Genomic DNA, 13823 nt, shown 5'->3' with positions numbered 1-13823 from the left:
CAACTACACACCTGCAAAACCAGGACCCTCTGGGACTGAATCTAGCAGAGAAGTCCCGGGATAGGAATATAGATAATAGACCAATGCAACCAAGGTGGGTGGATTTGGTCTATGACCCTTTGAAGGTCAGCAGAAAAGTCAAGGCTGTTACTGTCCCTCTACCAGTCTCCCTCACCGCACCAGTAACAGGAAGATCTCATGTGCCAGCTGGCCAGGATGTTGAACGACCCTAGAGGAGACGACTTGCAGGTGGTTGTGAATTGGACTCACTGGCCTAAGTAGAGGGTGCCAGGCAGAGACTTGACTCACCAGGTAGCACCAAATCTCTTTGAAAAGAAGCTGGCCTGCCAGGGAGCTGATGGAGGGTCATTTAGGAAAGTCTGAATCACATGGTACCAGCCCACATATCCATACCTCAAAGGAACATGGTGTCCTGGGAAGGAAATGCACTTTCTGAGGCAAAGAATTGATAATCAATCTATAAATCAACATTGGGGTGAGTTTATTAAGAGCCAGATCTGAGGACTAGCCCAGGGCCTTCCTTCCCCAAGGAAGGAAGGGCACCAAAGTGGGGTGTACAGAGTGGTTATATACCATCTCGGAACAAACAGCATATGTCACACATGATAGGAATGTCCCATTTACAACTGTCACAAGATGCTTAGCTGGCACAGCAGATCAATGGTCAGCAGGTGAGTGTTCACGAAGTGAGCACAGCAGGTTGGTAATTAATCCTTAGTTCCCAGGAAGAGATGCTTATCCTTAAAGAAACGCTGATAAGGGGGGAAGTTACACCCCTATCTTTAGGGGCATCATTCTTGTCTTTGGGACATAGTAAATATTTAAAGCAGACATACAATGCATGCTCAACAGGCCTCGTCAGGCCCTTTTGGAAAAACAAGGTCAGGCTGAATTAGTTTTAAACCAAATGGCTTCCTCATATACTCCAATATATCCTATTACTTTTCATTTACTTATCACACTCTTGAATCCGGTTCTTCATTCAATAAACCTAAATGCCCACAAGCACTGTGCTAGACTTTGTGGGACCGTAAGACATGCTCTTTGCCCTTAATGAAGAAAATTAGCAGGCTGGGTAAAAAATTAACTGAGTGGTGGGGACTGCAGTAAACTGGGGAATTCTGCTCAGCCAAAGCCTCTTGACTTTCTTGTTCTAGTTGGTTGCAGCCTCTCAGTAACAAAGAAAAATCTATTGATTTTTCAAGAAAAGCCCCAAATCAAGATCATGTGAACCTTTCCATTTCTAAAAACACAATGCAGGCCAAAATCTGTGGCCACTAGTCTGGAACCTCTGCTCCTCACTGACCAAGCCCTATCTTGTCAAGCCCTGTTCTACCCTCAGCATCTAAAAATTCCTGGTAGAAACAAAGTGGTCAATGTGCTTCTGGCACAATGACCCGGTGAAGCTCATCCAGGGGCAATGGGTTTGGAATTGCCATCATACATGGAACAGCTGATGCAACTGGGGAGGAGTTTTAGCCTCAGAAATGACTGAGACATACAAGAGTTGTTGCCAATAAGAAAACCCTCATAGAGAATTATGTTAAGTGAAATAAGCCAGCGAGAGAAAGATAATCTGTGTATGACTCCACTCATATGAGGAATTTAAAATTATGGACCAAGAACAGTTTAGTGGATACCAGGGGAAAGGTGGGGTGGGGGGTGGGCACAAAGGGTGAAGTGGTGCACCTACAACATGACTGACAAACATTAATGTACAAATGAAATTTCACAAGATTGTAACCTATCAATAACTCAATAAAAAATTTAAAAAAAATAAAAAAAAAAAAAGAAAACCCTCATAAAGCTAAGGCAACCATTAATGTACAATTGAAATTTCACAAGATTGTAACCTATCAATAACTCAATAAAAAATTTAAAAAAAAAAAAAAAAAAAAGAAAACCCTCATAAAGCTAAGGCACATGATTTGGCCAACACTTTAAAGAGGGGCGGGAGGGGGAGAAGGCTGCTTTTAGGTAAAACATACATTTCACAATTGACCTTGGTCCCCACTACTACTGTCCATAGCTCTACATCCCCCAATTTCTTGGTTCAGCCCCTAAAAACATTTGGCTTTCACACTTCGTAAAGACAATTCAGGCTTTGCCTAAGTTTGAGTCCTGAATATCCAACCTACTACCTCAGAATCTCATCCAACTCAGGGTTTTTAAAAGGATTAAAATGAAATAGAGTATGTAATCAAAGTGCTTGGCCACATGTCTGGCAGAGAAACATTTACCATTATGATGGAGGTTTAGATGTTTTCTATAAAGCACTAGAATATACAATTACTGTTAATGCATAGTTACAGGGAATCCGACTTTGGCTTAATAAACAATACTTCTTTAACAATCCAAACTGGAATGAGATTATGAGCCTGTTCCTCAGGGGACATCTGAGAGGGGATTCCTGCTCCAGGAACCTAACTTTTAAGGTCTCTGTTCTTAGGACCCTATGACTGCATGCACAGCACGGAAAACTCTATTTATAATGTACATTAAAAAGAATGTGTTAATCTCCATGCATATGGAAAGATATACAAAATACAGTAGGTGGAAAAAAAGAAATTTTAACTATACATGGGAGGCCCAGTTTTTTAAAAAAGAACATATACGTTTATGTGCTTAGAACATTTCTGGAAGAGTATACAAGAAACTTAATAAGATAACCTTGGGGACTGGGCTGGAGGAACAAATGTTTACTACCCCCTCACCCATCAAATGCTCACTTTTCACTTTACACCCTTCTGTTACATTTTTTTTTCTCTTACTAGCAGCATCATTCTCATAAAAAGAGCCAAATAATTCGGTTTGGCCAAAACCTCCTGGTCTGAGCTTTGCTTTGCAAACACTGCCCAGGATAAAGCTTTATATGTTTCCTCACACCTTCACTGTCAAGGCCCAAGAACTTTAACTAGACTACTGGAATCCCCAGCCTACCCTCCCATTACCAAACAGACCTAACCTTGGGGGCTACTTCAGGTCACCCTCTCTTTTTTGTCCTTCATTTCCTGAGTCCTATTTTTTTCCATATGCACTCACTTGGTAGGTGATCTCAGCCAGCCCCTGGGCTCTCAGATATCGTCCCAATACTGACTCCTAAATTTCTCTCTCCAGGATAGACTCTCTCCCTGAACTCCAAACCTGCACACTACAATTGCCCACTCAACATCTCCACTGGGATGCCAAGTAGTATCTAAAATTTAACACATCCAAAGTTGAACTCATCTTCCCCAATAAACTTGCTCTACCCACAGCCCTCCAAATCTCCAAAGCCATCCCTCTGATAGCACTTTGAGGCTTCTAGTCACCCATGTCCACAACCTCAGAGTAAAACAACAATTGGAAAGCATTCTGACCCACGATGCCAGATATCTAAAAATTAAGATAGTCCTGGGTATTGGGATCAAAAATATCATATAATCATTAAAATGTTTTCTGAAATATGTTTAAAGTTAACTCTTTGTTTTTGGTGAGGAAAATTAGCCCTGAGCTAACATCTGTTGCCAATCTTCTTCTTTTCGCTGGAGGAAGATTGTCCCTGAGCTAACATGTGCACCAATCTTCCTCTATTTTGTATATGGGATACTGCCACAGCATGGCTTGACGAGTGGTGTGTGGGTCTGTGCCCAGGATCTGAACCTGCAAACCCTAGGCCGCCAAAGCAGAACATGCAAATGTAACCACTACGTCACCCAGTCGGCCCCCTAAAGTTAACTCATTTTAAGTCTAGGATGTAGATTTTAACATTTTAATTTCTTTTAACTGTAAGACGCTTTTTGCAAGCCGGAAACAGAATCAAACTAAGGCAGTCCAGTCCTCTAGGGATCCAGGCCAAGTCTTGTGATCTTCAGCAGAATGACGACATAATACAAGGTGCTAACAACGATGTTATGAACTCTAAATAATAGCCACTTATCTATATTTTTCCTTAGGAAACAGCCAAAGGTCCAGTCCTTAAAGGCATGATATACAGTACATCTTGATCTACAAAGGACAGAATGACCATAATTATATGCTGGCCAACCTATCGGTAAACCAGATCAGAGATGGCCAAGGATTGGTGAAGACAGAAAGTGTTTACATTTTGAAAACTTGCTCTGAGGTTTAAAAAATTCCTGGTTGCTGGTTAATAAGAAAGCAAGTAAAAAATATTACAGATGCACCCACAGTGATATCTGAGTTTGCCAAGGTCTTCCACTAGAACGCAAAGTTAAGAGATGAATACAGGGGATAAGATACTTAGGTATTTTCAAAATAAATTACTTAGTAATAAGAAATTTGACACACTATATTCTTCCATTTGTCACAAGAACAAATTGATGATGAGAACTATTTAAAGAAATGCTCAGTTCTAAAAACAGTGGTGGCAGCAACACTTTCCACTACAGAGTAACCTCCTGCTTTCCCATAACACTGCTACTCTTCCATGATACATATTCATGTGGAATACACTCATGATGAGCTTCTGCCAGGGCCAGGAGACGAAAAATAGAGCATGTCCTAATTAGCTATTTGTAAGCTCAGTTAACATCTTTAGGATAGACCCATAAAATCTGGCCATTGTTTTGTTAACATCTGCAAACTGCAGAATTCCTCAGCCCTTAGTCATAGCTTCTGCTCAAAGTCTTAAAGCTGGGCTCAGCCATGTGTGTGACTCTTCTCCTCAGGGCTGATGTGGGTGCTAGTCATCAAAGTCTGGAATGTCATCGTAGGAGTAACCCCGGTAGCCTTTGTATGCATAGAAGGCGATGCGCAGGTGGTAAAATCCTGGCAGGAACATCAAGATGCCAATGATCAGGAAGGGAACGGCCTGGTTTGCCTCCTGGTGGCAGAAGGAGGCAAATGCATTAGTACCATACAAGTTACAAATTTTAAAAGAAAATAAAGCCATGGGTCCAATTCATAGATCAGTATCTTACACTTTTCAGAGCATTTTCTTTGGGTAGTACACTATCAAGGGAAAAGATTTACATCTCTTTTCCTCTTGACTATCAATTGTAAAAAAACTGCATGGGCCTGGCCCCGTGGCCAAGTGGTTTAAGTTCGCACACTCTGCTCCAGCGGCCCAGGGTTTCACTGGTTTGGATCCTGGGCATGGACATGGCGCCGTTCGTCAGGCCATGCTGTGGTGGTGTCCCACATGCCACAACCGGAAGGACCCACAACTAAAAATACACAACTACATACTGGGGGGCTTTGGGAGAAAAAGGAAAAAAAATAAAATCTTTAAAAAAAAACAAAACTGCAAAGTACTAAAAATTATAAAAAAATAACTTATCCATGTTCATCCATAGATATTTTGGCTCATTTCCTTCTGCTGCTTCTTTAAAGTTTTTGGTTGTGAACACATCACACTGTGACTTGTTTTTGCCTCTTATAACAAGCAATTGCCAAAACATTATTAAAAGCTCTTCATTGGGGCGTGAGGGATGGATGAAATGGGGGAAGGTGGTCAAAAGGTACAAACTTCCAGTTATAATATAAATAAATCCTGGGTACATAATGTACCCAGGTGACAGCATGGTGACTACAGTTAATAATACTGTATTGTATATTTTAAAGTTGCTGAGAGAGTAGATCTGAAAAGTTCTCATCACACACACAAAAAATTTCTAACTATGTGTGGTGATGGATGTTAACTAGACATATTGTGGTGATAATTTCCCAATATATACAAATAGCGATTTATTATAATGAACACCTGAAACTAATATTATATGTCAACTAATGATGTGTAACATTCCACTTAACGGATGTACTAAAATTTTATTTAACCACTTCCCCAGACTGTGAGTAATTTTGTCGTCTCTCACTTTTTGTTATTTTAGAATACCACAATAAACTTCAGTGCTTTTCTTGGCCTTTCAGATTAATTCCTTAGTGTACATTCCCACGAGTACAATTCACAGGTCAAAAAGAGATGAACGGTGTTTAGTCTCTTTTAACAGTAGGGCTTCAACTTTTGGGGGAGTTCCATGAGGGCAGGGACTTTGTTCATCCCTATTTCCCCAGCTGTGCCCAACATACAGTAAAGGTTCAATAAATATGCTGAATGAAAGGATTCACCTTTACAAAACTACTTTGCCCTTTCAGGTGTAGTTTTAACTGTTTATACAGTTAAATTTATCCTCCTTTTCCTTAATGACTTTTCCTACTGTTTTTAAGCTTAGGAAGAATTCCCTCATTCTAAAGATTTAAACACAATCTAAAAATCTCCTTCTAACACGGCTATTTATACAATGTATATCGACAAGTTATTTAATCAATATAATTTTGGCTGCATCGTTCACAAATAGGAGTATTTACCTTACATGGTTAAATGAGGTAATACATAGAAAGCAAATGGCCCCAGCTGGCACACACTGACTCAATAAATGCAAGCTTAAAACCAAAGATGGACTGTGTGAACATCAAAAAATAAAGTCTACAACTTCACAATTGACATACTTGGTGCTACTTCTGTTATTTTACATTTTACAAAATGATATTTTACATTTTCTACCTTTCTGCTTTTTTTTTTTTTTTTAAGATTTATTTTTCCTTTTTCTCCCCAAAGCCCCCTGGTACATAGTTATGTATTTTTAGTTGTGGGTCCTTCTAGTTGCGGCATGTGGCATGTGGGATGCCGCCTCAGCATGGCTTGATGAGCAGTGCCATGTCCACCCCCAGGATCCGAACCAGCAAAACCCTAGGCCGCCAAAGTGGAGCGCGCGAACTTAACCACTTGGCCACGGGGCTGGCCCTTGCTTCTTTTATTTTTTTGCAGGATTTTGAATGTACATCCCTAATGGGATATATCCTAAGGATTAAAAGAATTGCAAAGAAAACTTACAGTGTATTCAGCCTTCTCATACTTAGCATTAAATCTATTACTGTTATTTGGTATATAATGTAGGATAAGGCAACTAAGTAATTATATCAATATCATTAGCACATACATAATAGAAAATCAAAGAAATTAAGTTCAAACTTATCTTAAATTTGCACTGGAAATATTTATATCTTATTATATGTATGTATATATTATTTTCCCTTGTTTTCTAAAAGCTACTTATTTCCTGATTCTGTCACTGAAAAGGCCTGAAAACAATGAAAACTAATAGCAATAAACACTATTAATGCCCAGTTTCTGATCTCTAAATCTACTCCCCAAAAAGAAAGTGGGGTTCTTTAGAGAAACAGCTGTTTACAAGCTGGGAGTAGGGTCAGGAAATGTATAGATGGGCTGGGATAACCTGCTGTGCCAGAAAGCTAGCAAAAGCTACCCGGGTGGCTTAAAAGACAGGGGAGTAACTTGAAGGGGCTCCTATTGACCAAAATTGGGACAATGTATATGTTAAAAAGAATACAGACTGTGACTGATTGAAACACAAATATATTCAAAAATGATAAGTTTATAATGATACTAACAATTCTTTGGTCGCCTTTTGGGGTTGCCAGGGGTATTTTTATAAAAGTTGATCAATAAAGAGAAATAATCAAACACTTTCTACCTTCACTACACACATTGTATTTCAGGGTAACCAAATAGCAGATTTGAGAAAGTTCTTTACAGAAGAATTTCAGCTGACAAATGCTGAAAATGATAGAACATTTGTGCAAAGGGTGATGCGGAAGTTTATAATGAATGAATTTGGCTGAGGACACTTGAACCCAGTAATGAATCTTGATATCACCTAAAAATTATGACAACCACTATGTGCTTCCTAAAGCAATGGTTCTCAAAATGTGATCCCTGGACCACTGGCATTACCTGGGAACTTGTCAGAAGAATGTAAATCTGGTATTTGCTTTAATATACAAAAAAAGGGGAGAGAGATGAAACAAAACGTTTATAACTGTTGAAGCTGGGTGGTGGTCACATGGGGGTTCGTTATATTATTCCATCTAATTTTGTTTTGTTTGAAATGTCTATAATTAAAAGTGAAAAAACCCAAACCAAAAAAACAAAAACTCTATTAGTGATTTTCTTAATTAAAGATCTTTATCCTTATTTATAAAGTAGTCATTTATAAATCACACAAGATGAAATGATACTCATTGCTTGTGGATCTCACCTCCACTCTCCATTTTTATACTATCATTAACAGATGCCTTATTATACCTCTGGGATTAATACTACATGCTGCAAGGAAACTTAACTGAAGGCAAAGTCATAAAGTTAGGTGTTCAAATTGTGCACCAAGTAAGCATCTGGTGGCCATCTAATAGTTTTAAATAGCTAAGGACCTGAAGCAAAACAGATACACTTCTTAAAAACCATATGCAGCCATTTTATTATGACAGGGCTACCATTCCCAATTCTTTTTTTTTTTTTTTTACATATAGAGAAAAAGGAAAAAAATAATATAGCTGTGTTCCTTCCAGAGAGCAAGGTAAGCATCATCACCTGGCCTGGTGTGTGCTGAAGAACAGACATGAATTATGGTCAGTATTAGTTCAGCACAAGTTAGACACTGTGTATAAATGTGTGTATAGAGCCCAAGAGAAAGAACCACCAGACACCCCTCTAGGTTTCTAAGGCATTATATGGAAGCTCAACAAGAACTCCAACCAAACCCAGTGTAAGAAGGATCTGATTCACGAGCCCAAAGTCCTGGATTGGTTAGTGGCTCCAGACCTATACAAGCCACACTGCTTCTCCCCAAACACTAACTAGTATCTCTGTGGCACTGCAAAGCTACGATAACAGCATTCTATTCCAGTTACAGCCTTTGCTGTTCCAAACTATGACAGTGGCAAAATCACCCAACATCTCAGAGGGAAGATTTACCTATCTGCCACCATCCACCTCATAGGAATTGTGGGAGAAGTCTGCTTTTGCTCAAAATAAGAAACACATGTTTTGTTATCAGAGGAAAAAATCTAAAAGAAAATCCTTTTCTTTCTGCTCGAATCTGCTGTACTAGATATAAATATAAAACAACAGAGCTCTGGCTCACATTGTAAAGATCTCATGGCACATTCCCACAAGCCCTTCAGCTTACCCCTTTGCTGATATAGCCCGCCAGCAGGAGTGAGCCTATGATAATAAGAAAGGCGCCAAACAAAAACAGCACTGTAGCAAGCGCAATGGCCTTATATGGGATCTTAGGAGGGCTTTTCTTAAACTGGAAGAGAAAAAAACAAAGAAAGACAAGGAGGAGCATTATGAAAATACCAGGGCTCAGACGCTTTAAGGCAGAGAGGATAATAAGAACCAACATAAATGCTTTGTCTGTCTTGAAGTAAGTCCTACTGCCCAGTGCAGCTTTGGGAAAGGAAAGGGACAGGCAGAGACGAAGTGCAAATTACTGCTCAAAGGAGTCCCAGCAGAATGTTATTCTTGCTAGTTCTAGTCTCAATCCACAGACTATTCACTGTACCATAAAAAACTATTTTCTTATAAAAACAAAAAACACTTTATGGTCATTCATCGATTAGACTTGTGTTTATTAAACGCCTGGCACATGAAAGGCTGTACTAATCTACAGAGATTCAAGAGCGAACATTATGCTCTGGAGATGTAAAGAAAATAACTGATTACTGGCATTCAAAGTCAAGTCAGCATATAGTCACAGGTTTTAGAAACGGCTTTTTCTGAAGCATTAGTTGCCTGTCCCACGGAGCAGATAACTTGTCTTATTAACAAGTTCAATTCAAGATTAAGATTCAGACAAACTTTCTAAGGTTTGGCTCATGGTTGTATCTAAGCTAACCGGCTGGAAACTTCCCAGATGTACTTTTTAAAAAATCTCTCTCCTCCAAGTGTGGGTCCAAAGGCTATAAAGAATAATTGATTTGTTTATTTTTAAAAGGATGGGTTCCTGCTACTTCCTCCTTGGCTTTGGTTCCACCCAAAATATTCTGTTCTAAGGGTAAGTGAGCAAAAGGAGATCCTACACCATTAAATATTTTATAATCAATGATCAGAGTAGGATACAAGGTAAATATTCTCTGTTTTACTTACTGTTTGCCACAAAAAATACCTTTAATAAATTGGATCTCATGACATCAGGAAAGAAGGAAGATTCCCACAATCTGCTGGCTTTAGCAGTTAGTTTCTCCCTTAAAAGATGAACTGGCTTTGACTAAAGCGTAAACAAACCGATGACACAGTCCTAAAAAAAATTCTACTTAATAAAACACAATCTGATTATTTTCCAGATAAACTAAAGAAAATTGGCAACTACTGGCCTCCGGTGTTAGAACTAAAAATTCTTAGAAATGGACAATAATTATATTGGTTTGAAACTTCTCTGCCAAGGCCCCTCCTGCAGGCTATGGCTGAAAGGGTCTCAGAGGCGAGTTTCCTTCTTGCTGTTCACTCTAATCCCCAGGGACAGTTAGCAAAATCTTGACCTGAAATTTCTTCCTCCTAACTCAGCAGAAGCAGCACCAGCCACTCTCATCAGCACCCTTCTGCATTTACCTGAAGGTCAATGTAGCCATCGTCTGTGGAGAGCCTTGAGTATTTCACTTTACTACTGGGGATTCCAGTAGCCAGGTTGGTACGAGACGGCATCATAACACGCTGACACAGCTACCGTCTGAAAACAAAAAAAACCTGTTATTGTCTGCAAGTGACAATGGTATGTTACACATTGGAGTTCTGAGCTGTGATGTCATACCAGCAACTTATAATTTAGGCTCTGCTGTTCTTAGAATCTTATCTTCCTTTGACAAGATGAAAGCATTCTCACTATGTATCTACTCTAATTTGTCCTGGTAGAATAAGAGTCAAGACATGTGCCAAGAACCAGACCTCACGTTTAATCTTGCCACCAACATCCCCCTGCCTCCTAATTTTTCCAAAGTCACACAGAGAGTAGGTAGGAAGAGTGGTGACTTAAACCCAAGTCCATATGACACCAAAGTCCATATTTTCAACCATTCTGCTATAGTACTGCCTGTCCCTACTTCAGGAAAAAGTAAGAGCAGGATATACTCAAATGATTCTCTCATTTGCCAGGGAGGAAGGAGAGAGGGTGGGGAATGGAATACACTCACATCAGCATTTTGCCTATTTCCCCCTAATGGATGTCACCCTTTTAACACAGAGGATCAGTAAAGCTTCCCCATGTAAATTTGGATAAGCTACTGGCCATCAGCACTGTATCAGTGCCTTCTGATTTGCCTCTCTCTGCCCCACTCCAAGCACTGAAAGTAGTGATTTCATTTGCCAGATTACTTCTATAGCTGCATTAAAAAAAAAAACCAAAAACGCTGAATAAATATATGATTTTTGTTCAAAATAGTCAAAGACGACTTCACTAATGAAATTACGGTTATTTTGTCACCAGTTTAAGAGCCAGTAGGTAAGATTAAAAAACAATGACATTTATGGGGCTGGCCCCATGGCCGAGTGGTTAAGTCCGCGCGCTCCGCTGCAGGCAGCCCAGTGTTTCGTTGGTTCAAATCCTGGGCACGGACATGGCACTGCTCATCAAACCACGCTGAGGCAGTGTCCCACATGCTACAACTAGAAGGACCCACAACAAAGAATATACAACTATGTATTGGGGGTCTTTGGGGAGAAAAAGGAAAAAATAAAATTAAAAAAAAAAAAACAAAAAAAACAATGACATTTAAATTGAAAAATACTTGTAATTTGTGCACTTTTCCTTCATAAAATCACAGTTTTATGAGTAAAACAAGTAAATCTGTTTTAATCGTGAAGCTATTTGATTTTTAAAAATGAAAACATATCTTTAAAAAGAGATTAAGTATTTCAATAAAGGAGATATTAAAAAAACAAATTATAAAGACTCGCCTGCCTCTAGTATGACACTTTCCAAATAACCATCATTATAATAACGGCTGTTAGTAATTATCTAGTGTTGGTTAGCTGCCAGGTACTGTTCCAAGCGCTTTATATATATTCAATTCTGAATATTAATGAGCTGTTTTAAGTGGCTTTGAGTCAACCTAAAATAACTAGCATTATGAAGGAAGTGGTGCTAAATGCTCATGTTCCTTTTTTGCAATTACATACTATTGGTCCAGAAACCAAGTATTGAAAAAATAAGAGTATGCTAACACACGCTTTTTTAAAAGAGATCAAACCGCGTCAAACACTAGGTTTTTGTTTCGCGATCCCACTTATATGATAATCTAAATTTAATTCTATAAAACTTAAAAGTCCAAACTACCAATACGTGGAGGTTTTGACGGCATTTAATCACCACTAACTTGTATTAGTCTTTTCTTTTTATGTTTACGTACTCTGCCTTTAACTATTCATACACCTGCATCAAACAGAAAAAAGCGCAGGGCGGAAGGGAGAAGAGAATACTTATTGGTGGCAAAAAGTAAGAATTCTAAAAGAGGGGAAAGGAGAAACGTAAGAGCCGATGTGTTCAAAGTACCAGTCCAACTTCCCAAAAGGCTTTTTCACAGCTCCACCGCAACCCCCAAGTTCCCTCAGCACCTGAAGGTTGCAAGAAGCTTAAAAGCACCAGCAAAGCACTGAGCACAGCGCCTGGCACCACGCGCCCGCACACACACTACTCTCTCCAGGCCTCGCTCGGAAGAGATACAAGAACCGACGCGAATTTAGAAGGAAAACAAACAAAACCGGTTTCTGGAAAGAGGCCACCGTGCCCAGGCGGGCGGACGCTCCACATCAAGGAGTCGGGGCTTGCTTTCGGCGGGCAGCGCAGCCTCGGCCACGCCGGAGCCTGAGGGGTGCGCCTCTGCCGCCGCCACGCCGCACGCACGCCTTACCGGAGCGCCGCGCCGGGCAGCCCGCGCGCCAACAACCAGCTAACGGTTGGCAGCTGCGGCGCCCGACGCCTCGCGGCACGCCTCACCTGGCAGCCGCTTCGCCCCGCCCGGCGTCGGAAATGGCGCAGCGGAAGGCGGCGCGCCGGAAGTGGCGTCACTGGGAGCGACGCCTTCTCCTCCCGCTATCGGAGATCTCCCCGTTTCAACCCTACGCTGCTGCGGGCAGCCTGCGAGAGGCGTCGGAGTGCTGCTTCGTGTGGTTTCGGGAGGTACCGCGGCCTGTGCTTGCTGCCGGCCATCTCCGCAGAGGCAGGGGGTGGGGGGCCGTCCCTTGGGTGCCTGCCCGCCCGGGCCAGTGAGGCCCAGGACAAGCCAGCTTTTCTTTCCCTGAGCCCTCGGGGAGTGTAGGGAGCTCAGTGGCGTCCCCTGGAGGCGGAAGCTCAGCCCCTCGGAGCCCCCGAGTCTCAGACCCACTGCAGGACAGTCAGCCTTCCACGGGGGCGCGCCACAGTCTCTACCAGTCAATAACCCCCCATACTCTTTAGCAGCCCCACGTTCTCATGCTTCAGTTTCCCGCTCCTTGTCATCAGGCCTTGCCCAGGTAAGAGGCTCGTCCACAAGGGATATTTTGCCGCACATGAAGCTTTTTAAAATGTCAAATTTATTAAGGCATAATTTACATATAATAAAGTACAATTGGATGTTTTGACAAATGCATAGTCTTGGAACCACCCCCAAAAAGTTCCATCAAGCCCCTTTGCAGCCAGTCTCCTTCCCTGCCCAGGCACACACAAGGTAATGAATAGTTACCTACTGGATGCAGTGAGTTCTGAAGTCCAATAAGTAGAACTCCTCAGTCCAGGTACAACAAAATCATTTAATCTACCCAACACAAAATACACTGGGAAAAAGGACTCATAATTCTCAGTATGTAGCATGCCAGTTTATGATCTTGTTTTAAACAGTCTTTGTTTCACAAGTGCTGGGCCTTTTCACTTTCTTGGTTGAATCCAACATCCATGGAAATTAAGCTGCTTCATCCTTTAAGGGAGTAAGTCCCAAACAAGGCTACTTATACTGGAGAAATTATTTTT

At 40.9% G+C, this 13823-nt stretch overlaps 1 protein-coding gene across 12 annotated transcripts; it reads right to left on the bottom strand.

The window, feature by feature from the left end:
- Positions 1-479: 479 nt before the first annotated feature.
- TMEM230 (transmembrane protein 230) lies at positions 480-12865 on the bottom strand. Of its 12 annotated transcripts, none has more exons than XM_070485610.1 (5): positions 12816-12844; positions 10436-10553; positions 9993-10071; positions 9012-9134; positions 3757-4846 (listed from the first exon to the last, which is right to left on the bottom strand). In XM_070485610.1, the coding sequence occupies exons 2-5, from the start codon at positions 10453-10455 to the stop codon at positions 4706-4708; spliced, it is 363 nt and encodes a 120-aa protein (XP_070341711.1). In that variant the 5' UTR covers positions 10456-10553; positions 12816-12844; the 3' UTR covers positions 3757-4705. The 12 variants fall into 12 exon arrangements, with proteins under 12 accessions (XP_014684211.1, XP_014684214.1, XP_044604534.1 ...); XM_070485607.1 differs by having other exon boundaries at positions 12581-12834; XM_070485609.1 differs by having other exon boundaries at positions 12730-12834.
- Between the last annotated feature and the right edge of the window lie 958 nt (positions 12866-13823).

Source organism: Equus asinus, chromosome 15, assembly GCF_041296235.1.
Source record: "Equus asinus isolate D_3611 breed Donkey chromosome 15, EquAss-T2T_v2, whole genome shotgun sequence".
In the NCBI taxonomy this organism is placed as follows: Eukaryota; Metazoa; Chordata; class Mammalia; order Perissodactyla; family Equidae; genus Equus; species Equus asinus.
The sequence above is the reverse complement of the archived record's forward strand: the minus strand, read 5'-3'. Positions and strand labels throughout refer to the sequence as shown.

Excerpts from the sequence above, each read along its gene's own strand:
- TMEM230 (XM_070485610.1), bottom strand. The coding sequence starts at position 10,455 with ATGGCTACATTGACCTTCAG. Across the intron at positions 10,072-10,435 it reads ATGGCTACATTGACCTTCAG|GGAGAAACTAACTGCTAAAG; the intron begins GTAAATGCAGAA and ends TCATCTTTTAAG. Across the intron at positions 4,847-9,011 it reads CGGGCTATATCAGCAAAGGG|GAGGCAAACCAGGCCGTTCC; the intron begins GTAAGCTGAAGG and ends TTCTGCCACCAG.